Raw genomic sequence first — 26432 nt, 5'->3', positions numbered from 1 at the left:
TGTCTGCCTCTATTTACCTACGTCAGGAACCACCCATCCTCCCAAGTGGAAAAATATAAATACTGGAGTGAACTATAGTTAGAGTAATGAGAGTTCGCATCCGTTACTAGTACTGGTGTTGATTCACTGTAAAGGACACTACATTGTCCACCAGGGTAGCCAACTGCAGAGACATAGCACTGTTTAAATCTGCATTGCGACTGGCTACGGGCTGGACGGCCAGGGGATTGGAGTTCGAGTCCTGGTAGGGGCAAGTGTTTTTCTTCTCCAAGTTGTCCAGACCAGTTCTCGGGTCCACCCAGCCTATCCAATGGGTACCAATGGCTCTTTCTGCAGCACCTCAAACTACTGCAGAGGTGAAGAATACGTGGATCTATACATCCACTTTCCCACACGCATTCATGGCATAATGCTTAATTAGTTAAGTGCAGGGACAACTTTACCTTTGCACTGCTTAAATAACTAATCGTAGTAGGAAAATCTGAATATTTAGCATAGACCACACAAAAGTAAGAGTCTGCACACGACTGTGAGCCCGTACCGCCATACACCTCACATCCTCTCAATCCAATTACGTTAGGATCGATCCTAATTGTATCCTCCGGTTTACTTCTCGGCCTTTTAAGAAATTTCTTCTGCCAGAATCCAGACACCATTCCTTAGTCTCCCAAATGCTACCCTGCAGATCACAGCCTCCTCTGCATATTCATATGATTTGTCATTCATGGCGGCGTCTGGGAACAGCGTGTTGTGGAGAATATTTGTACCACAGGAGGATCTAAGGTCAGGTCATGTGGGATTTGTGGTGGACAAAGTGGCACTGGAGCAAGTTTCCTCCGAGTACTTGTGTTTCCATCAACTGCTCTACTGTCTTCAATCGTCCTACCATCGACGCTGTATAGTCCTGATACTGACAGAGTCGTTGAATAGCAAACTGGGAAAATAAAAGCAACATGACAGATAAATTGTTATAATGGGGAGCTTCGTGATTTGTAATAGTCATTAAGTACTATTACGATAGCCAAATGAAAGACAATAAAATTAAATGGAAAACTAAAGAGAAATTTAATGCAACCGTCATTAAGCTATTTTACATGTTACAAAAAAAAACGCAATTTTTCGAAAATCTGCTAACATACATCACTTCAGGCCCTTGTATTATGCGTCGCTTCCATCTTACAAGTTCGTGTGTACGTCACGTTCTTACGATTCTGGGATATTTAAAAGTACGAGGTTCACGTGGCCACCAGGGCTGACATACCGCCCATTCGAAAATCGGTAAAATCTTTCAAAAGTTGGGATGGAGGGGCACAACGACGTTCCGGAGAAACTTGCTATCTCCATCTTCAGAGTATAAGAGGATTCTTCTATCGTGAAGATGGACGCAGAGCTTCCTCTGAAACGTTGGTACATAGAAATATATAGAGTTACATGATGTCACATCCCAGAAGACCGTAATCTTATCGCTGTGCCTGTCTTCTTGGTCCCCGCCTTGTCGGCTTTCCAGTTTGTGTCCAGTGAATTCCGTGCTCAAGTATGACAGAAAACACATGCCCAAAACAACTGAGAGATTAGCCTATAAACTAGAACTCGGCAGATTTGACAAAATAATGTGGACAGAGCATGAAGCACGAATGGGGGAGACGAGGAATGCGTATAGGATATTGGTGGGAAAGCCAGGAGGAAAGAGACCACTGGGAAGACCAAGGCGTAGGTGGATGGACAATATTAAAATGGATCTTAGAGAGATAGGATGGGATGGATTGGATTGATCTGGCTCACGACAGGGACCAGCGGAGGGCTCTTGTGAACACGGTAATGAACCTTCGGGTTCCATAAAATGCTGGGAAATTCTTGAGTAGCTGCAGAATTGGCGGCACCTCAAGGAGGGCTCAGCTCCATGAGTAAGTAAGATGGACTGCTTACTATAATAAGCAGACCTCTCCTAGTAATCTGCAAGATTTGCCTAAAGCAAAGGTAATGAAGCGTCATGAAATTATGTTTCACAACCTAATTTCTTTCCGCGGTAAGTGTTCTGGGACGACAGTGATAAGAGACTGAAAGGTGCGGAAACAGGGTGGACAGAGAGGAGGAAAACGACGAATCGAACACGATGTAGAAATGATCTCAGTTAAGCAAGTGGGTATGCCACAGACATCCAACTGCGAACGAAGCGAGAGGGTTCGAGTAAACTTTTCTGAAACAATCTGTTTTTCATTTCTACACAGGGAAGCACGTTTGGTGAAATAGAGAGATTCGCAGAGCTCTGATTTTCTCCTGGGCGTAAAACTGAAAATAACATAGGAAATATTCAGTTATTCTGCGGCGACATTCGAATCTCTGAGAACCCTAGCACGTCTAGCTGCCAAATAACGTACGGTAATCGAAGTATTTTCATCCGTGTGGACAATGCCGTCCCGTCAGGATTTCAGCTCGGCGACGTCCACCTCGAAATATCATTGGCTGACAGTCACGTGTTGGCTAGATACATTGCTGTTTCTGTGTATTACTTGTGAGTGGTGTTCCAATACGATTTTGTTGCATTTGCGCTCTGCCTGCTTCAGCTTGTATCGCGGCTTGACGCTCAAATGAAGGTCTGACAACAGTGCCCAGATTCTTCTGCGTTGAAACTTGTTACATGAGAATCAGAAAGGACCAGTAATAATACAATTCCGGCAGGACTATTTTGTATTTTAGTTCTGACAGTTTATGCCCATTTCTAAATATGTGCGCTGTGAATAACAACCCGCGCCGAGCCGTAAATGAGTCTTCCATCCTGAAAAAGAAAGCTCGTACATAGACAGCAACCTATTGTCATTCTGGTTTGGGTTATTTTGTTGCAATGCCGCTAAGCAACATCAATCCTGTGCAACACAAAGCTCCTCTGAGCACTCAACTTAACCAAGACGTGAATGATTTCCCATTTATGTCATTTCGATAAACTCTGCCGTTTCTAGTAACAAAAAGCCGGGATCGTTCAGTCGGTATAGCGACTGGCTACGGACTCGATGACAGAGTGGTCGGAGTTCTAGTCCCGATAGAGTCAAGAATTTTCTCATCTCCACAGTGTCCAGACCGGTTCTGGGACTCAGTGTCTCCTATCCAATGGGTACCGGGGGTAAAGCGTTCGGGGCGCAAAGCTGACCACTCACCTCCAACTAGTGCCGAGTTCAAGAAAACGTGGATCTATACATCCACTCCCCCATACGCCTTCATGTCGTGATGCTTAACTAGTTAAGCACAGGGGCTTTACCTTTAATAATAATAATTTAATAATAACCATAACTGAATCATGTGATATGTAGAAATGTTTCCAACAAAAACAGGCATAATTCATGCCCGTAAGTCTGAAGTTTTACGGTTTATGGTCTCGTTACATCGAGGGCCGTTGGAATGAATGTGACCAAATTTTGTACTGCTATTACAGTCACAAATTATCCAACAATCTCAAAGTTCATAAAGATACGCGCAAAACAAGGGATTATTTATATAAGAGGAGGAAGACAATGTAACTCACAGAGCCACTCGGAAAATGCTGAATTCGGAAGAGAAAATGAGGAGATATCACAGAGCAGATAAATGTGTATAAGACAGCATTCAGCATTCAGAACTTGAAAACATGGAGGCTGCAACAGATCGAAAGAGCCAGAAATACTGCAACTTGTGAGTCTCTGCTTGTCAATCAAGCAGTTTATTTCAGTAATCTCATGCAAGATACCGGCTTTAAAGTATGGAACAATTAACGTCAACAGGAAATCTCCTCAGGTGATTGAGGAACAACTCTCCACCTTGACCTCTCGCTGTTCCTTCGGCCTGGCTTAACGAGACAATTGCTGCTCGCTTCCGACCGACACCCAATCTTCAAGAGCAGACTGCGCACATCCTCCAAAGCTTATGCGCTCCTGTGGCTGTAATCTTCGGGATCTGCACGGAGAACAAAATGAACTTGCGAGTCCCGCAATGGAAGAAGCTACTACAGCCCTACAGGGCTACAGTACTTCCAGTTTTGTTCACAGGCGAATGCCACTTCCCAGTAAAAATACGCATAACTACAAAATGTTATCAAATATCCTCCTTTCAAGGTTAAAGTACAATAAATCCAATTACCAATCCAAACCCAGTCTACAGTCACACTTTATCAAAACATAAAAGAAAACACTCTGTGGCCTGTAGTCTGCAAGCGAACTATACCGGCCGAGCGACCGCCGCTTGTCGGCGAAGTTAGTGCCAACTTTAGCGGATAGAGAGTATCACGTGGTCAGTGCAACGGATCCCCACGGCAGTTAATCTCGGTTTGCTACACCGGAGCCGCTATTTCCTTGAAATAGCTCCTCAATTATTCTCACGAGACTGAGTGGACCCCGGTCCAGACCCATTATTTCTTAGAAAATCTGGTAGCGCCGGGAATCGAACCCAGGCCTCTGGATCTGTAGCCAGGAACTGTGACCACTAGACCACAGAGGCGGTCCGGCGAACGCCACTTCCCAGTAAAAATACATATAACTACAAAATGTTATCCAATATCCTTCTCTCAAGGATAATGTCCAATAAATCCAAATACCAATCTAAACCCCGTCTACAGCCACACTCTATCACATGGCAATATTAAACAAACGGGTTATTAACGTATGGACTAGATTCATGCAACTCGGGATTGGGACCAGTCGAGGGCTCTTGTGAACACGAAAATTAACCTTCAGATTCCGTAAAGGGGGGGGGGCGGAGTATATTAACCAGCTGAGCGACTAGGTCTCATAGGTTCTCAAGAAGGACTGTTTCATTGAGTCAGTGTGACGTATCCGTGTAACTGCTGATATGAAATATGTCAGGCCATCACTCGTCCACTTGTTTCTGTCTCTAAGGCAACATACGCTTTTATTTAAAATGTCATTACAATCACATTTAAATTTCCTAAAATGTCATTAATATCATATTTTATTTTATTTTACTGCTGCGGAATGTTTCGGTCCTATAAGGCCCCATAAGGATCAAGACAAGGGATGCACCCGACTAGGGAGAGCTACGCACAGAAGGGACACAGCGTGGACGCCGCAATATGAAAGTAGCGTGAGTGAAGTGTGGGCATACATTCACACACAACGATGACGTACAGAAATAGCAAGTAACATTTTGATATCGAGCTGATAGAGCGCGGCTGTTTCAATCAATTAATAGTTACCTCCAGGATGGCCTTATATGGCCGAAACATGTCACAACAGTTAAATAAAATAAAATATGATTTTAATGGCATTTTAAAATAAGAGTTTATGCTGCATTAGAGACGGAGACAACTGGACGAGTGATATATCAATGCAATAGGATGCTGAAATATACTAAGTCAGCCCTGTCCAACGCGGCGCCCGTGGTATATTTTCTGGCGCTCTCCGTAACCACATATAATTGCNACGTTGGACAGCACTGTACTGAGTAACATTATGTCAGGCAATATTTACATGTGCGTCCAATGCAATACCGTACACCAGCTGTTACATGGCTTCAACAACAGTAACGCGGTTCCTCTCTCACTGACTGCACGATACTGTAACAACCTCAATCGATTACAAGCGTTCTGTTACGTACCGTTACATTACATCATGTTATGACCAAGCAGTACAGCCGAGTCTGAAACGCACGAATCCATGAGTAAGTGACGTAAATTTGCAAGAAGACGTCGTCTCTAATTTTTTACTTCTTTCGTTTATTTGTACTTATGGGTATTTATATCTTAGTCCATTTAGATGCCACGTCAAATGGGCCAAATTTCAAATCCCAAGCCTGATGTTGTTACAGCAATGCTAAGTTTAGCTTCACAAATACAATCACATGTGTTCTGGCAGAAACAATTTAACCGCCGTGGAAATGAAAAGCCTGGCGCCGCGTATACACACACACACGGAATGTCAGGATAATGCTTTTGGTCCTCTACAAATCCTCGCCTATCATTTGTACACCGAGATAGTTACGAGACTCAAAAATAGATATTCAATTAAATTATCGAAGTCGATCTGCAAAGTAACTGGCGATTGCGTTCCTCGACCTAGTGTGCCTCCGAAACGTCACCTTAGTGCCATAAAAATGCAAATGTAAGGTTGTCCCTGTGCTCAGTTAAGCATCATTCCAGGAAGATAATGGGTGGAGTGGTGGCAAGACTCCATGCATTCTGTACCAGACGGAAGTGAATGGCCAGCTTTAAGTCCTGGCCGCTTTATTCATAAGGAAATGGTCTCCGGGTACTCATTAATTGGGAGGCTACGTGTGCCTCGGGGCCGGTCTGGGCATCGTGGCAGAGAGAGCAATCTGTCCCTGCCGGAAAACGAACCTCGGGCGTCCAGCCTGTGCCCTAGTCATTAGATATACCGAGCTACCGTCGGTGTCATGAAAAATAATAAAATGAAATTATCAGCAACAAATGAGAAAGAGCAATTTGTAAGTAAAATTTCATATATATATGCCTCCAACCTTCCTACTTCATACCGTCTACATAACTCGAAAAGTATGGCAAAACCACTCTTCGCGAAGCCGCTCTCTCAATCTGCCACGATACTGGTATAACAGTTCTCCGCTGATGGCTCCATAACGGACCCTTACATGAAATTCCGGGGCAGAACTTGTTTATATTTTAAAAATTTACTTTAAATTGTTAAAAACGGAAAATTATATAATTAAGGTAACTGCTGCATGACAGTGAATCTTGCTTCTAACCGAAAATTCATCACAATGATCACAAAAGCCTAACATTGGACCTTAACTAAATCCAGTTATATGCCGTTCATGTAATCACAAACCATCTGTTCAAGTTACATTTTTTTTTGTCGGTCACACAAGTGGCAGCGTACAATACCGCCTTCAAAGAAATAAGTTACATATACTTCTTTCTTATCCCAATGCATGGTACATGCCCTATCCTTCACAAGTTCCTTACATAAGCACCTAAAAGTGCTAGAGGAAGAATACTAATTACGGTGACTCATTATGTAATATTTCCCCTCCCACGGTTCCTTCATCCACCTTCGCCTCCAACAAGGTCCTTAGCACTCGGCTTGAATACACTATCACTCCTTGCCTCCGTGAATATGGGAATACGGAAATAACACTGAGAAAGGAACACTAATCTGGGAGGCCGGTGTACTGGGTAGACAGAGGCAATACCAACCCAAAGGCAACATAGTCCCAGGTATTTTTCGTCTTAGAAAACGTCACCATTAAGGTTCGGCCACACAGAGCGATACGTACGCGACGCACGCTACGTACGCTATGTTCGCTATACGAACAGAAAAATATCTCCCTTTACTGCCAATGTGACTGGCCACGCAGACTTCCGTACGCTACGTACGCTATGTTCCCAATGTTAGCTGCGTCGCAGAGTGTACACAGCGTACGTAGCGAACATAGCGTAGCGCTCTGTGTGGCCGAACCCTTACAGTGTCCATTTTATCCTTAAATTTTAACAAAGTTATATCCCATCTTGTCACTTAAAACGAGATTTTGAAGTTAAAATCCGTACAGGAATACAAAGAGTTTCCACGTGCGTTCTTTGCATTTTTCTTGTAAGGACCTCTGTGACATATTTCATTAACTTCATCCAGCGGTTATTACTTATTACTTTAAGTATACACGCAAATTTCATTCGAAATTTTCCTCGATTACACGTAATGATGTGCTAATACACATTCATTCCTTTATGAAAGCATCTCTTGTCAAACTTCATGAAAATCGAAGTGGTCCTAAAACGCTTTGTTCAGTAAGGGATTCTAATGCCAAGTTTCATAAATGTACGTGCAATGGTTGTCGGGTAGGCGGTCACACAGACATACACGAACTTCCTCGTACGCATCCGGTTTACGTAAGTAGCACAAAAAAAAAAAGGGTCCAACGACCTGAATTCATTTAAGTTCTATTTTTGGTAGGCTTCGCAATACAACACTGATCACTTTATATTTAAACCTGAAATTTAAAAAATTCCCAATGTGCCACAATTAACTGTACAAAAGAATGGACACATCCCATCCAGGAGAGCAGGTTTCTTCAACCGATGGTTCACGGACTGTTCGGTGCCATATTCTCAGTTATCTTCAGTCCATGTTCTTCTCTAGAGTGACAGATCAAGTGACCCATAACGATTAATACCAGTCAGATAACTAACCAACCAACAAACAGCTAAACTCATTCACTGGTAACAGAACCCTGCCTTCTTCTCGGTCCCTTAAGTGTGAGCTTGCAATGGGTTTCCACCACCAAATTCTGTATGTAATTCATACTTGGCCCATGTTATCTCCCAGGACAGGCGAAGTGCAGAAATTATGAATATTCGCCTGACGTAACATCCTCTATTCCCTTGCTTGAGCAACACTTGTAGATTTCGGTCCTTCAAGGATACTTAAACCAGGGAAATCTATCGACAAGAGTTTACAAGAATTAGTTTTAACAAATTACACGATTTACTGTAAAAATATTTAAAACTAATAAAGTGACGTCGAACTATGACAATGACGTCAAATTGGCATTTCATTTCTACGTCAAAGAACATTGAGGAGTATGTCTCATGCGTCCGGTCTGAACAAACTGCAAAGTATGGAATGCTTGCTCAGTACAAACAAGCGGTCCAAGACTTCATCATCAACAGATTTCATCCTTGCTTGTAACATCTGAGATATCCACAGGCCAGAGTTCCCAGTCATAGGAGGAGTGGCTTCAAACTTGTAAACTTTTCTTTTTAAGAACAGCTCACCAAAAGCACGCGTGACATATAGCGCTCAACTGCAGATCGTTACGATACCAAAGTGTAACATTCAGTTCTTTGGCTCTTCCTGACAAGCTGCGTGTGCCTGTCCGTCCACTAACAACAATCTTAACTAACGAAACTCAGCACTGTCTTTCTTGACGAGCAGGTAGTTGTTCAGCTAATTAGAAATTTCCAGACGTTTATGGAACTAAAGGGTTCATTACCGCGTTCACAGAAACCCATTACTGGTTCTTATCCCGAGCTAGATGATTCCAGTTCACACCCTCCCACCAATTTCTTCAAAAAATCATTTTAATATTATCCTCCCATACACGCCTAAGCCTTCCGAGATATTAGATTTAGGGCCATCAAGTGGTCAAACATGAAGAGACAGGTTCGATGTACCTTTAGATAGTGTTATCCTGTTGTGCTGACAATAAACATAGTCCATCTGTAGACTTCACAATATATGTCCGTTATCTTGGCAGACGGCGTACCAAGTCCAGGGCCCACATGAAGCACTGACAGCGGCCAAGACAACAAACTAAGGCATTTAAACATATATATATATATATACGCAGCAGATTGTAGGCAATGGGTGAGAAAGCGACTGAATATATGCTCGTATAACCTTAGTTAAGCCCTTCGGTTTCCTTTACGTGCAACCGATTGATATCAATACTGTAATGGATTTGATTAACGCGTTGCCAGGTAACAGCTCTGTAAACAAGGTCCAACCTACAACAATAGAAGAAACTGTGTTTTCCGTATCCGCGTTGACGTCAGACAACAGTAGGTAGTGATCATATGATGTGCTCTACGCCATGAAGGCGTATGGGGTGTCGATGTATATATCCACATTTTCTTGACCTCGGGACTAGGTGGAGGTGAGTACAATATCTGCTAGTACGCTACAAGCCTGAAGGTCTCGGGTTCGATTCCCGATGAGGTCATTGGATTCTTTCAATTTACCTAATCCTTCCAGCCGCATTATGGCCCTGGGGTGGACTTAGCATCTAACAGAAATGATTACCAGGAATATTCCTGGGAGTAAATGGCTTCCGGCGCGTAAGGCTGACAACCTTACCGTCATCTGTGAGCCGACTGTCTATAAAATGTGGGAGCCTCGACGTTCTCACAATCCTATGGGTCTCCACGGCCTGTTACACGGATAGCTTTACCTTACCATAGTATTAAGGCCGCGCCATAGCTCAAGCGGTTAGCCGCTGGCTTCCCACCGCGGTGGCCCGGGTTCGAGCCTGGGTCTGGTCAAGTGGGATTTGTGGTGGACAAAGTGGTGTTGGGGCGGGTTTTCTCCGAGTACTTCGGTTTCCCCTGCCAATCTTTATTCCACCAAATTCTCCATCACCATAATCACCCGGGGCAGGCTACAATAGGCCAATCAGTGGCATCCGTGCCAAGTGGACCCAGTTGGACTCCACCCCACACTAAGCGAATTTAAAAAAAATTACCACAGTATTAAAACGTTTAATAATTTGTAATCAAAATGCATCATGCAAACTGTGTGTGTCCCAGTACTCTTGGTGCCGATAAAGTGCAGTGCTGGAACAGACGCAGGTAGACGGGAAGCATGCAAATTGGCCGGAACTCCTTTCTCTGACGCTAGGCAAACCACACGTTCTGCATCCTTCCGACTGCATACGAATGTGGTTTTCAACAGCCATAAATCGTCAACAGTAACACCTAAAATACTTTCTTCCACAGTCCTTATCAATTCGCACGTTACATCAAACAATGTTCTCAATAGCAAAGATTGAAAAATAGGCCCAACCAGAGATAATTCTACAATATCCGTATTCTTTGAGCCGAACGAGACAAAAATGGTGGAGAGGTTTCCAGCTGTAATGCTTATATTTTCCACACGCATTCTTTCCAGTTCTGCATATCTCACTGACTCACTTTTCACCTACTACATACAAACAACTAACATTACTAAGCTGGTCACACTGCATTAGTAATACTTTACGTTCATTCTTCTTCCTTGGCTGTAGGCTTACATAAAAGCCGCAGATCCCAATGAATTATATGCTGATTGCCATCTGTCACTTTTCTGTACGATGAACTGTTTCCCCTTTTCAGAAAATTGATATAGAGATTTAGGCTGCATGTAGACGGAGGAACGGACTAAAAGTATTCTCTTGACAACTCCTGGTGTACATCAACGCTAGATTTAATAGAACTAATTGCTTCGAAAAAAAAACACATAGATTAATAATTAAACTACAGGCACAACTTCCTCAGTATGCGTTAATTTTATTCTTTATGCAAAAAAAGAAATACACATGTGAAGAAAGAAGCGTCTTCCGTTTTAAATGCGAAGGCAAACACATGCCACAGGTGGGCGCCATATTATGGGAACTAATCTTGAACAAACATTTGCCTTTGGCAGCCCAGTTATGTTCGAGTGTGTAGTCTTGAGAAAGCTATTCGGCCTACACTTACGTGTATTATACAAACAGGGTAGGTTGCCGAATTACAAGGCTTTGAAAATTTAAAGCGCATTTTCTGGGATGTAACCCCGTGTAGTCCGGTATAAGTTCACCGACGTTTCTTAGAAACATACTTCTTTCATTCAAGTTTTGCTCGCTGAATTCTTGCGTGTCTTACTCTTCGACCTTCAAGATGGAGGCAGTATGTTCCCCCGAGATGTCAGTGAACGTGTATGACACAACAAGGCGTTATATGCCAGAAGACACTACTTTTCACAGTCACCGATAAGATAAACTCAAATTCAACATTTTAAAAACATGTTTCAATCGGAGAAGAGACGAACAGACATCTGGGATCTGTTGACAGCAATTTTGATGCTTATGATGAATTCTCCACTCTCACATACAATTTAAAACTCAAATGTTGGTATTGAACGGGTTAGCACAGTGGCAACGCGCATGACTAGCATTCGAGAGATCCACGGTTCGAGTTTCGGCAAGGGACCTCCTTTCCTGCCAGGTTCTTCGAGGATTTCCTCATTCCCTCCAAATAAAAGCCTGAATACGAAACGAAACTACAACCCACACAATCTTCCGGATTAAGCATTCCAACTCAATCATCTAACGCTACATAACGTTGGCACTTGTGGCACAGTAAAATAACTGACAACCATTTTTTTAAATGCTAGTGGGGTGGGACTAAGTCCCTTGCACTGTGGCCACTTCTGGCCTATTGTACCAGCCCCAGATGATAGGTGAGGGCGATTGTGAAGCAACTGGTGGAATGAAGATTGGCAGGGGAAACCGAAGTACTCGGAGAAAACCTGCCTCAGCGCCACTTTGTCCACCACAAATCCCACTTGACCAGACCCGGGATCGAACCCGGGCCGCCGCTGTGGGAAGCCAGCTTGAGCTATGGCGCGGCCTAACTGACAACAATACACAAACTGGTTTAGAAGTAGATCAACTTGTAATCAATAAGTGTTACACAAACAATACTGAAGATCAAGTCCTGTGGGTCTTGTATGCTTAGCTTACATCTATTTAACGACGCTTCTAATTCCATGTTATACAACAGTGAACGATTCTACAGTTACGAATGAGTTTGGAAAATATGGAGGAAGCAGCCCTGCCTATTCCATCAGTTATCTAGTGAAACTGACAAAACTCCTGAAGACCCTCAGATAGGAAACCGTGTCCCTTGGTCGGGATTTAAACTCAGACCTTCTAGAATTGGAAGCGAAACTTGTACCAATTACGCCGCAAAATTCAGCACTTAAATTCACGAAAGAGGCGTTATATGATATCAGCAGAATAAGCGTAAATATTACTTGAATATTCTAAGCACTGTAGGACCAATGTGGATGGCGGTACAGCTACACGGTTACATGTCGCTCGAGTTGCTCATACTTTTGGTGCCGTTATTAACAAACTGAAAGGGAATTCTAAAACGGTCATTACGACTAAGCCCACTTCGATGACATATGCAAATGTAACTATGAGTTTAATTTAGCTTACTCGGCATCCAGAATTTTGAACTCTGAAATGCATTAGTGGACCACCCACACAACCGACGGGCACGTCACTGAAAATCACAGTCCAGCATCACTTCTGGAATCGTCCAATTCTAATCACTTCCACAAACGAAATTCTCACAGAACTGTCCCCTTTTCCCTCCGCGTTTGGTACAAATTCTTGCGCAGGATTCTCTTTCAAACCATCGCCCATATCTTCCTTCTTTCTACCCTCAACACACGACGCCTCCTAGCACTGAATTTTCAGCCAACGACGGCGCTCCGTCCCCTGTGACGTCAGACATTGCGATGGGAAGATTGGGGGATGGATTCTTTTTACGTACCCCCCCAGTTTCACTTAGTGTGTGTGAGTGTGAACGATCATTAAGGTTGGGATCCTTATCTGAGAAGCGGAGGCGTACTCGAGATCTCCTGTGCTTACTAATAAGCACCATCAGACTGCTACCGCCGTCACACAGTGCACCGGGGCGCAACAGGTAGGTCCTAAGTGTCCTTCTGTATGCATGAACTGCAGGGCATGTCAGTGTATCTCATAAATGTGCCACCGACATTTATATCATATTTCAGTCCAGAGGGCAAAACATGCAGCGCCTGTGGTGAAAATGAGAAATGTAGCATGTGATAAGTTAGTTTTATATCTCAATGGAAAACACCCCTTGGTGAGAATTAGATGCAGATGGGAGAAAATGTTAAAATGGTGTTAAATAAATAGGGTGCGGGGTGGAAAATGGATTAAAGTGGCTCAGGTTAAAGTCTCGAGAGGGAAGACTTAAGTTCAGTAAAAGGCAGGAGGTTCTTTACTACCTCAGTGACTATTAACTCCCAAAGAACGACTCTGTCATGGAGTTAGTTCTCAAATAAGTTAAGAAATATTAATAGTAATTCTGTGCATTCTGTCTGTTATTTTAAGACAAGGGTCAAGGACGGGCGGTGCCAATGTCTGTCCAATGGATATAAAGCTGTGGGAAGTCCGTCTCTAAAATCGTGAAACCCATATGTGATAAAATGCGAGTTTCTGTTTTCCTTACAACTGTTGTTCGAAACTTTCTCAGTTTCCGAGAATTTGTAGAGATGCAGGCAGAAACGCATGTAGGTCTCCATGTAAAGTGTCAGTTGTTGTTGTGCGATCTTAACCAGTACAGAAATATGTGGACAGTGTTTTGTAAACTCCTCAATATCACATTTCATGATAATTCGTTTGGCACTTCTCAAATTGTTGCAAGCAGATTGACGAAGAGACATGGAAAAAAAGTGCGTTTGTGAAACTTCTCGTTGGAAATGCGCCAAATATAAAAACCTCAGAGAAATCAATGAGAACAGCGCCTCTTCCGTCCGAGATTCGAACCCCTCACATCCAAATAACGAACTAACCGGAATGGGGCAATCGTGGCCTATTATAATTAAAATTACCAAGAATTTTCTGGGGTAATATTTTCCCATAAATTCAGTGGTAAAATATCAGTTAATTACTGAGCGAATATTTCCGACTTCTGAAATAGGCCAGAACGAGGCGCGTGTTGGCGGAAAAATGCGCACAGCGTAAACGAGAGGAGGCAATGCCTAAACGAGGTTCTGTTCTTAAGAATAAAAACTGCGAAATATGCAAATGTGCAAACCGGAAACGCGTAAATCGGTTAACACCTAGCATATCAATTTCTCTTAAATATAAATAGACTGCAATAGAAGATAGTTCGAAACGAACAACGTGAATTCAAAGCACGAATGTGCACAGCTGGCTGCTACGTACATTAACAACATCTGGGTTTCTCGGAGGACATGCAGGCCCAACATAAAAGTGTACGATTAAAGAAAGGGGCGTGACCTAAACCGCTAGTCTTTGCTTATAGTCACACTGCTTTACAGATATAAGCTGCCAAATGTACAGTTGCAAAATGGGTGACTGAATACTTGAAATGTTAATTGGTTCAGAGAATCCGGAATAATTCGAAATTCTTTTAAACTTATGGCAGAACCGATCTGATAGCCTTCTAACATATGATTAAAACCCACATACGCTGAAACGTTTTGGGTCTGAGGATCCATACAAAAGATCAAAATTCTAAATTAATAAAACAAATATGTCTATACATATGCGTAACATGTATGCATGTTTCTGATTATTATATTATATTATGTTTTATGTTCTGCGTCTGAGAATCCACTTAAACTCTAAATTAACAAAAGGCGGTCTACACACATATATAACATGTATTGAATTATATTTTATAACGTTTTTTGGGGGTTTTAAGGTCCATACAAATTATGTAACTCTAAACACAACAGTATGTCCTGAACAGGCCTCAACCATGGCTTCTGGTTGATAAACATAGGTTGCTGGTTAGTGAAGTACATTTGTGGATGGGATTACTGACGTCAGTTTCATCCGCATTGCAATTCTCGGAACAGATGTAAGCGTTGATGACACGTCTTCGCAAAGTCTAAATAATTAAATTCCCATTCATTTCATAACATATTAATTACTTTTAAATTACAGAGCAAGAATAAGATTTCCTACAGACAAACACTGTGCTTTTCGTATATATACAAGTATATCTCTCCGTCACTTCTCTCTGGGAAAGCTGCACTTCTACACTGATTACAAAGTATGGCAGGCTCAGTTTCCTTTACTTTTCATTCATACTACTGAGAAAGGACCGTTGAAATTCAACGAAGAATAAGTTCTTTCATGACTTCAGCCTTTACCTACTTGATTCCTTTCTTGCATCCCTTTCATGTATTTATCTCTATCCCTCCTTTGTCTGTTAAAACAGTGAATTAAGTTAACAGCTTTAACATTCAGATATCACAATCTACTTTCATCTGTGTAGGTACCGACAGGACAACATAACACCTACTTATTTCCACCAAAACGGCACGAGAATGCGGTAACACACGTATACATAAGTACAGTCAACCATAAGCAGTCTCCCACACACGCGCACGCGCACGCGTGTACGAGGGATATTCGGAAAGTAACCTCCGATGAGCTGTTAACAAAACATAACTTAAGCTACTTCATAAAGTAGTCACCGCCGGAACTGAGGCACTTTTATCGGGGAATAAGTTTTTGCATGTCTGTGTCAAAGATGTCTGCCGCCTGTGAGCTCAAACATGTTTTAAAACCTTCCATCAATTCCTCACTATTGCTGAAGTTCTGTGATACCGACCAGTTTTCAGGTAGGTAAACAGGTGGTATTCGCTCGGAGTGAGATCAGGGCTGCAAGGAGGGTGGTCAAACAACTCCCAGTTGAAATGCTCCGGTAGTGCTCGAGTGCGTGCAGCTGTATACGGACCCGTATTATCATGGAGGAACTGTCAGCATTCCACGACTTTTGTCCTGAATGACCCTACGCAGTTATTTAGTGTTTCGCAATACACCATCAGCACTCCTTTTGTTACAGAAAATAGTTGACATCAATCAGTTTTCTGGCAGATGGGGTTTGTTTAAACTTTTTCGGCTTTTTTGGTGAATGTGTGAGGATCCAATACTTTTACTGCTTTTTTGGTTTCAACACTCAAATGAAACTCAGGTATCATCACTTTTTACTCCTACGATTTGATCGAGAAATTCATCGCCATCTTTGTGGTACCGCTCTAAAAAAGTAAAAGCCGAAGCCATTCTCTGCGTTTTGCGCGCACCCGCGACTATTTTCGGAACCCATCTTGAGCCAAACATGCGACAACCTAGCCTAACTGTGATAATCTCATAGAGAAGGGCGCGCGAAATTTGTGGTGGAAATTAACATGAAGGTTCTGATTTTATAAAGTGTCACAAAATCTTCGGTCAACACTTTGAACAAGATCATCACTCACTACAAATGAACGACCATTTCGCGTTTCGGCTTTGAACATTCTACACGACTGTCTTACAATTCCTTAACAAACACTAAGTGACCAGTTATATGATGGTTTACAAGGCAATGAGTCATGTGACGCTACCTCGCATGCGCGAGCTCTCCCCCACTCCAACATTAATTGTCTAATGTAAACGGAGGTCACTTTCCTAAAATATATATATATAATTAAATTTGGTATTAATGTTATGATGGACTACCCAAACATATGCTTCATAATCCCTTAAAATCAATAATAATATGTCGGGATACATACATGTGAGGTAACCGCGGCAATAGCGATAATTAATATAGGGTTATTAAATTATGAAAGTGCTGACAGATTTTGAAAATTATGCAACTTTCGAGCTGCCAGCTTTCTGGACAATGTAAAACAAAATTGTGACCGCGCGAGAATTGGAATTTTAGCTTTCAGTTTGACAACGATAATATTGCAGCAAGGGATATTAAATNCCACCACCACCACCACCACCACCACTGGCAGTAGTAGTAGTAGCAGCAGCACCGTAAAAAATTAAAATTTATTAAGTTTCAAATAGGTCAATCAGTTTCGAATGCAGGCATACTGCTGAAAACAAAAACTGAGCATGCGAACAAACTTGAAAGGAACAACTGACATTGCAATCAGCTTCCACGGCCCACTGCAACCATCCTAGAGAAAGCAATGGGCCAAGCAGTTGAGACAGAGGTGCAGCAAGTAACGCACAATGTGAAGACTTCCATTATCTTTGAAAATATTTCAAACAGGAATTACAGAATTAGTCACACCTACATTTTATTCTGAGTAAATTTCTTTTGTATGATGTGCCGTTTCTTTACGTAGAAACCTTATGAGTCTAAGTTCGTATACATCATGGACCATAACCAAATACTTTATTATAAACCACTTTCAATCCATTATCAAATTTAATTGAAATCCGCTAAAGAGACTTGGAGACGGAACCAGAGAACGGACACGACCTCCCAATATGCCTTCATTTTATGTCATTTGTGTAAATAACGCATACATATATACTCAGTGAATCTACCCAATTTTGAGACACTTTCGTGGTGCCTACCATGACCGAATAAGGAAATTGCATTATTCAGTAACGGTACATAAGACACCATAAATTCGCCATAATTAATTATGTGCTCCACAGTCTCATTATGGCGCCGTGAGTGGAGAATTGTTAAACTAATTCTGGAATATAACCGCATAACTTCGTGGCGAATTTAGAGCGCCGAACCACGAAATAAAGCAAGTCTATATTTGTTATCCGATATTTGAACTTTACACAGAAAAGGGGAGACCTAGAATTTACCACTGGTCTCGTGGCTTTACATTCTACATCTTTCCCATACCTGCATGTAAGAGAGCATTTGCAAAATTAGGTCATGCCGTACTTAATACTTAGAGAGAAAATAAGCCATGAGATCAATAGCTATCTAAGTGACCTGATGCATGAGAGTAGCATCACTAGCCTTACTGATGAAACGCAAACAAAGAATCAAAAGTTCAGTTCGCCTTGGCAAACACAGCCAAGTACTATGAGAGCTTTGGTTCTTACGGGAGTGACTATCTTCTGGGATGCTACTCCGTGTATAGTCCTGTAGATGTTTACCGATGTTTCAAAGGAATGTATGACTTTCACCTTCATGATCCAAGAGTATAGGAAATAAGCAGCAACCAGAGCTGTTTCCTGCCCAACTCTGCAAGTCTGACGATGGAGGCAGTAAATGCCTCCGAAACGTTGGTAAATATCGGACTACACGAAGTAACATCCCAGAAGGTAATACCCTCTAGAGCAAAGAAGGATTCGTATCAACTCTAAATACATCATCATCATCATTGACAAAACAGCTATTTTCGAGTCACAGCCTTCATCAGAAAAATCTGTCAGATTTAACCCGGTTTTCACTTCAATATATTTCGCAACAATTTGTTTGCACAGTGAGGTCGTCAGCCCTGCGTCCAATTCCCAATGTGGAGGGCCAGGTCTCCGTATTTATGTCCCTCAGTGATAGGACGGCCCAGTTGTAAGCCCAGGTACCGGGTTCCCTTTTCATGCCTTATACGACTTCAAGGCTAAGGTGGAGGTATTCTAACCAGCCTCCATATGGGAAAAATTTACGTACAGTTCTTAAACGATGGTACACATCAGAACTGAATGGGTGGCACTACTGCTTATTGTTCCGCAGATCCCGGTTTCCCCATCATGGACCGGGGACAGCTGTCCTGACTGATGCGATTCGTGGCTTCAGGCAAGTGACAGGATACTTCCTCAAATTAAGCCATGAGTCCTTCCTGCCACATCCTTCCCAAAATATTGTGACATGTTGAGCTATGGATGACGCCCCCCCCCGCCAGCCGTGATGTGCCGAGCGAAGCCGAAGTTAGCCGAGTCCTAGTATCCTGGTCGCTATGCAACGCGAGTCAACAGCGATGACGTCACCAAGGGTACCGCGGGTTGCTAGGCAGCGCGGGTAACCAGGATTGCGAGACGACGGTAGTAACAGCGGTTACTACCGCTAGCGTTGCTAGCAACACAGCGCCAGGCAACAAGGGTGCTTATTACGTGGCCGTTTTCTGTATTGTCCGATCGAGGCTACATGAGGAGCAGCGAAGGCTATTCACAGTTAGTCCTCGAGCTACCTCCGAGTTAGTTCCGAGTTAGCCAGCAACCAGTCAGTTGTATTGTGGCATTTGGAGTGTAGTATTTGTGATACTGCAGATAGCAGTAGTTCTAAAACTGTCAATTGTGTGACTGTAAGTGCGAATGTGAAATAAAATTCGCTATATCAAATACGGCGTGAAGTTATTTGTCGCGTTATACACCCAATACGCGACAATATTATCCACTAATATCCCGATGCCATATAATCTGATCTATGGAATGCGCCCTTCAATAAACCACAGTCAAATGAAACAAATATCATATTCAACAAGGGCGGCCTTCCTAACACGCCAGCACAATGGAATCGTGGGCTGTACCTGTACTCGTACTTCCTACCGAGACACGAACGGTGTGTGTGGTCTTGTGGGGACAGAGACCAGGCGATACCCTCCTAATAACTCCTTCAGAGTGTCGAAAGGGGCGGCATCTGTGGTCTAGTGGTCAGATTTCCTGGCTACAAATCCGGAGGTCCCGGGTTCGATTCCCGGCACTACCAGATTTTCTAAGAGATAGTGGGTATGGAACGGGGTATACTCAGTCTCGTGAGGATAACTGAGGAGCTATTTCAGGGAAATAGCGGCTCTGGTCTAGAAAACCGAAATTAACGGCTGTGGTTATTCGTTGCGCTGACCACGCGACACCCTCTATCCGCAAAAGTTGGCGGTCGCTCGGTCGGTATAGTTCGCTTGTGGACTAACGACACGGAATGTCGAACGGGATTGTCTCGTAACTGCTTTTGACTAGAAAGAGCCCACAACCAATTCAACAAAGCAGAGGGACGTAACATGCACTTGTGAACGTCAGAACCGTCAGAACATTACCACACACATAACTAAAGGCAGTGAGACACTTCTTCAGCAAGCACAACACTCCCTACCGTCCACTAGAGACATAATCTGGATGTTACACGCATGGCCGTCAGTCGAACACAGGACAGAGGACCCATGAACAAATTTTCAGCTGCTGGGCAAGTCTCCAGAACATGAACTCCAAATGGTAATAACTGGTAACGCGAGTAGAGAAAACATCGGCAGAATTACGTATCGTAACCTTTTCATAGCCGGTCACGGTAGCCGAGCGGTCTAAGGCATGCACTGTCTTCGCTCGCTCGGAAGCCGGGATCGTGGGTTCGAATCCCACTCAGGACATGGATGTTTGTGTGCGTTTTTCTGTATTTGTCTACAGGTAGAGGCCTTGCGACGAGCTGATCACCCGCCCAAGGAGTCCTACCATATGTGTAAGATCTAGAAAAACCGAAGTGAACGGAGTTCATGGAGGTAGGCCTAGGCCCACTGGGGCTGTAATGCCAAGGAAAAAAAAACCTTTTCATAAATAGAAATATGAAACTACAGGGAAACGACATATTTGCATCATAAAATCATGTTAACTCTTTCAATAATTAACTCAAAATTTTGAATTTCTTGGCGTGCTGTGACCCCCCCCCTCCAATGTGTCTTAATTACGTAGTAAATCAGAGCGAAAGTTTCTATCTACGTTATAAAATTGATTCTGTACATTTCCCCCACAAAAGCATTCTCTAAGCCGAAGAAAAGGCAAAGAGACCTGACCTCAATATTCTGTTGTTCATAAAACCATAACATTAACAGAATACGCTTGTCTCGCCCTTACGGAAGAACGGTAAGATATATTTTCCATTTGGATATTCGAAAGACATGTTCATCTGAACGTCAGCAAAAGTAGAGCTGCAACATCCAGTAATACACATTAGATACACCTACCAAATTGCGTAATATGGCCTATTTCCACATTACGAAGTAAGACGTGTCATGAGATTTGACAGTATTACCCTATCAATCAACGGACATTCAGGTAGTCACAATTCTGTTGAGGGGAGTGACCTATCAAAATATATTATTCAGAAACTGACCTGAAGGTACTGTGCAAAAAAAAAAAAAAAAAAGAGAGAGAGAAATGTCAGAAAATGAAAAAGTGCGCAGACTGGAAATGGCGCTTCTCAAAGTCAAGTCACAAGCGTCATCTACTGAGCTAACCTGTTCTCTAGAGTCGTCAACTTCGAATGCACAGTGCCCAGCAGATCGCCGAGTGCCGAGGGATGAGGTCTGAGAAGTAGAACGGGAGAAGAGGACCTGTGTGGAGGAACACAATGCGCCTTCATTACCGTTCGAGTGGTTCAGAGCAGCACCCAACTTCTGCAGATGACGGCTACCTCATCACTCGGCGCGGGCCACACAAATGTTTTTATATACACGACTTCATAATATGATTTTCACCCATGCCTCAACCATCTAAAATTCTACTAGTTTATTTACTCATCCAACAGACAAACAAAATAATTGGTTGTATTTGCGAAACCACATAACACGACAAGCGAGTGGCTTCCGTATTCAACTCATGACACACGTAGAATAGTTAGAGGTTAAAGATAATGTGATCAGCGGGTGATCAGCTCGTTCCAAGGCCTCTATCTCTACACAAACACAGAAAAACGCACACACACACAAACTAAACATCCATGCCTTGAATGGGATTCGAACCCACGATCCCGGTTTCCAAGCGAGCGAAGACAGTACATGCCTTAGACCGCTCGGCTACCGTGACCGGTACTTTACCTTTTACCTCTATATAATGATCAATAATTCAATCTCCATTAATTGTGGGAGAATTAGCGCGTAAAGGCTGGCTTATTCCCTTCTACGGACCTAAAGAGAGACTCCAAATAATCCAACCTGGTGAGTCTGGTACTGAAATAAAGACCCGCCCTTCAAACGGAAGTTAAATCAATTAAATTTGTTGAAGCCAAAAAATCGTAACAGAGCAGACACAGTATATAAGCTAAACTTCGACGACATTACCTTTTACTTCAGCTTAGGCTTTGTGAGATCAAACAAGCACTTACAGCTGAACACCAATCAGATCTTCGTGTACAAAGCTCTCCGAAGACGGGATGGACAAGCGAAAACAAACCGGGGAAGAGTGGTACAGTAAAATCTAGATGCGTTTCATGTCAGTAAAATGTAAAGTTGTCCCTGTACTTAACTAATTGAGCAATAAGCCATGAAGGCGTATGGGGGAGTGGATGTATAAATCCACATTTTCTTGACCTCAGCACTAGCTTGAGCTGAATGGTCACCTTCACGCCCCGGCCGCTTTACCACCAGGTAAAGAGCACCCGGTACGTATAGGATATGAGGTTGGGTGGGCCCCAGAGACGGTATGGACGATGTGGAGAAGAGAAAATTCTTGACCCTACCGGGACTAGAACTTCAACCCCTAGGTCGTCCAGCCTGTAGACAGTCGCTATAGCGACTGTGCTATACCGGCTCCATTATTTGGCAGTACGTGAAGCAATAAGATCTCAACAACTAACTTAGAGATGAGGACTTTGTAAGTTCTGTCTGTAAAGATGTAGGCAGTATGTTCCTGAGATGTTAGCAACCACCTACCACTCCACACGACGCCATGATCCAGAATACAAGGTAAACATGAATGCTATATTTGGATATATGTTGGAGCAACATACGTCACTACCTGGGAACATGTCTGGAGACAGAAACACCGTATCGACTTGGACTGGTATGATCCAGATGGGATGGATTCATTCCCATTGCATTTTCCTCGCCTCAGTATTCCGTATTCAAACACGCAAAACGTTGGTCATGGTGATACTTTTCGACCAAACAAATAAGCAACAAAAAAAAACTACTTCATGGAGCAACAACCCCGCGCCAATCGCGATTTTCCAACTGCAGTTTTTGGTTTTATGTACTGAAGTACTTACGTGTATTTTCGGTACAAACTGAAAAAAATCGTGGCTTACATAACGACAGACCCACATTTATTGGACTCGGGGCTAGTTAAAATTTTCACATTATACTTTAATAATATCCTCCCACTCACGCCTCTCTCTCTCTCTCTCTCTCTCTCAAGTTGCTTGAAGCCTGGGTTACGGGCTCGACGACCAGACTTCACTTTCTGACAGAGGCAGGAGTTATTCTCTTCGCGACTGCATCTTAGACTTACCCTGTGCTCTTTCCCCCATGGCAAAGCGACCGGAACCTGAAACTGTTCATTGATCTGCATCTAGTGCCAAGCTTATGAATACGTGGTGCCTATAACCCTAGCCCTTCACATGCCTTCAACAATGTACTTAATTGGGTACAGGGACAACTTTACTTACTTACTTACTTACTTACTTGAATGTATGAATGTATGAGGGGTAGGCCTCCTCGACCCTTGCACCGCGACCTACAGTGGTCTGTTGTGCTTATACTTACTTACTTACTTACTTACTCGTGCTTTGGCTTTGGTGAGTGTTCGCACCGGCCGCGTTTCTTGAAACCCAAATTTCCTGTAAGGGTGTCGTGTTGCGAATCCTCCATAAGACAATTCCAACTTCCATACGTATAAGTGAAACGGTTCCGAGATTAATGCCTGGGAATTACGGAGGCAATGTCAACTTCAGAAACATCGTGTAGCTACTCCTACTATTAAAATGCACCTCAGAAAATGGACAATGTTCGACACAATATTGGTAAAAGAAATCAGTGTCAGTAATATTTTCAGTATAAAATCACCAGTTACTGTTCCCGTGGACTAAATCGTTATCAATTCCAGCCACTCCCTGAACCTCTTAGACTTTTCTTTGTCTTCTCACGCTTAAAGCTGAAACGCGTTCTCTCCAATAGGATGGATGTCAATGAGTTTCGGGTGCGTGGAAAGGAAATGGTGGACTACATTTGTGGCTACTTAGATACCCTAGAATCAAGACGGGTCACGCCTAGTGTCGAACCAGGTTACCTAAGAGAATTGCTGCCCACCGAAGCGCCTCATGATCCTGAAGACTGGGACGCCATTATGGCGGACGTGGAGAGTAAGATAATGCCAGGGGTAAGAAAAATAAGAGGAAATATAACTTAATCTTGACAGTTTAATGTGTACAGAGCTTAATCTTGACAGCCTAATGTGTACAGAGCTCAATCTTGAGAACCTAATGTGTACAGAGCTTAATCTCGACAGCCTAATGTGTACAGAGCTTAATCTTGAGAATCTAATGTGTACAGAGCTTAATCTCGACAGCCTAATGTGTACAGAGCTTAATCTCGACAGCCTAAGGTGTACAAATCTCCGATTCTTTAGCTGGGTCCAACGGCAAGGTTTATAAAAATAAACGAATTACACTACTGCCAGTTTTATGCTTTCTTTGCATTCAATGCAAAAAGGGGATGCATATTTGGAAAGTCGGTCTGTTCTCGGGTTTTATGTATGAAACCGCTTAAAATGATTTTGAAAGCATTCTGCATTGAAGGCTTAAGATGAAATCTATAGGAAGGAATTTAATTCTAGCCCACATCCGTTCACTAAAACTCGAATTTATATGTATAGCAGTCAGACTTCTAGGATATGACGCCGTGTAACTTGTTTAAAGTCGAGCGACGTTTCGGAGGAACATGTCGCCCCCATCTTCAGGGTTGAAGAATAAGTGAAGCAAGAAACCAACATGAAGCAGGTAGCAATAAGACAGATATATTCCTCCGAAACTTCGGTTGACTTTAAAAGGGCTACATTTAGTTTTATCCCAGAAGTTAGAACTCCTCACAACCATCGCTGTGAGATCCTCAAATCTTGTGTAGTATTTCTCATAAACGAGATATCACACAAGTACAGCAGTATGTATATTTTCATAAACTGGTCTGGGGGGGGGGGGGGTTAACAACCCCTCACCGTAAAAGGCTAACTGCTCACCTTGTCGGAATTGACGGGCTCTTGTGAACACAGTAAAGGACCTTCAGGTTACATAAAAGGCAGTGAAATTATCTAGCTGAGCAACTATTAGCTTCTCGAGAATGATTCTGCTCCATGGAGTTGCTTACGAAATTATATTTAAACATCCTGTTACACTCTATACGATAGATGATATAAATTCCGTCCTAAGTGCAACAATTTATTGTAGGTCTTCCGTTTTGCTTTCTTCCACACTACATGTTTCGGCCGCACGTAGTAAAGATAAGCAGCGGCACGCACACAGGGAGCCTACACAGAATAACACCTGTACAGTGCTGAAAACAAGAAGTAGCCGCTGCAGCACTATAGACGTGGGGCGAATAACCCTGAGAATTTTAAATTTTAAATTTTAAAATTTTGAAAAAAATTTAAAAGGAATTTTCTAAAATTTGAACTGAAGATTTTAAAAGTGCCAGTTCATGAATGTCAAAATTGACGTGTGTGGGTGACAAAGATGATGTACGAATCAGACAAATATCAGCGAAGTAGATCCTGTTAGCCAATTGGGAAGACCTGTGTGTTTTTAAATTTTAAACTGGGTGCAGTGTAACAGCTACGTGAGTGTATACACCTGATGATGGCTGTTTGCGGACGAAACATGTAGTGTGGAAGAAAGCAAAACGAAAGACCTACAATAAATTGTTGCACTTAGGACGGAATTTATATCATATATTGCTTACGAAACTTGTATTCTCAGATTAAAGGAGGATCATAAATTGAGGGCACAAAAAAGAATGCAGTACAGTATGTTAGCCTTTTGGAGATTTAGGAGTGCATGGAAGGATAATATCAAACTAATCTCTGAGGAATGGAGTATAAAGTTGTGGCCTGAATTTGAATGGCTTACAATTGGATCTAACAGTAAACTTTTGCGACAACGGTGATAAATCTTCGGTTCCAATAAAATAAGGAGTTTTCTTTACCATTTTTCAAGAGACATCTTGGACCTTACACCTCTTAGTACATAAATATGCAGCAGAAGTCCAAGTACAGAACTCTTAGGCTTATATTGGACTCTATCCATCGTCTGGTATATATAAGACAAAACCTGCTGTCAGGTGTTTATAGGCTGTTCTCTACTGACCGGGGGCTTGTCCAGTGATTGAGACTAACTCTTCCTAACGGGCCCACTGAGTACGTCTATCCTGCCCCATCCACCTGAGGACGGAGACAGATCCAGTCTCCGAAACGATGGATAGAGTAAAAAATAAGCCTAATAGTTCTGTACAGCATACACCATCGTCAGAATCCTTTCAAGTCTAGAAGAAGCCCAAGTGTTAACTGATCTAATAGGATTAATAATTATACCAGAGCAACAACCTATGTTCGAACAACAGATATGAAGCAGTTCTTTATGGTGCTGGCTGTGTCTTCTGATGATGGCGAATAACGACTGAAACATGCAGAAACACAACTCTTACTCCTATTTAACCAGTTACACCTGATACTTC

At 42.6% G+C, this 26432-nt stretch overlaps 2 protein-coding genes across 2 annotated transcripts in view; one reads left to right on the top strand and one right to left on the bottom strand.

The window, feature by feature from the left end:
- Positions 1-26432, bottom strand: part of LOC111867569 (ribonuclease P protein subunit p25-like protein) — a 145127-nt gene that overhangs the window by 35465 nt on the left and 83230 nt on the right. The window contains exon 3 of the mRNA XM_023857552.2: positions 23491-23631. Coding sequence (XP_023713320.1) covers positions 23491-23599 — 109 coding nt within the window. The 5' untranslated portion in view covers positions 23600-23631. The remainder of the gene's footprint in view (positions 1-23490; positions 23632-26432) is intronic.
- The window catches only part of LOC111867565 (aromatic-L-amino-acid decarboxylase), a 51561-nt gene continuing 49011 nt past the window's right edge, over positions 23883-26432 (top strand). Inside the window, exon 1 of the mRNA XM_023857549.2 lies at positions 23883-24087. Within this exon, the coding sequence (XP_023713317.1) occupies positions 23887-24087 (201 nt within the window). The 5' untranslated portion in view covers positions 23883-23886. The remainder of the gene's footprint in view (positions 24088-26432) is intronic.

Source organism: Cryptotermes secundus, unplaced genomic scaffold, assembly GCF_002891405.2.
Source record: "Cryptotermes secundus unplaced genomic scaffold, Csec_1.0 scaffold480, whole genome shotgun sequence".
Taxonomy (NCBI): domain Eukaryota; kingdom Metazoa; phylum Arthropoda; class Insecta; order Blattodea; family Kalotermitidae; genus Cryptotermes; species Cryptotermes secundus.
This window is presented reverse-complemented; position numbering and strand designations above follow the sequence as displayed.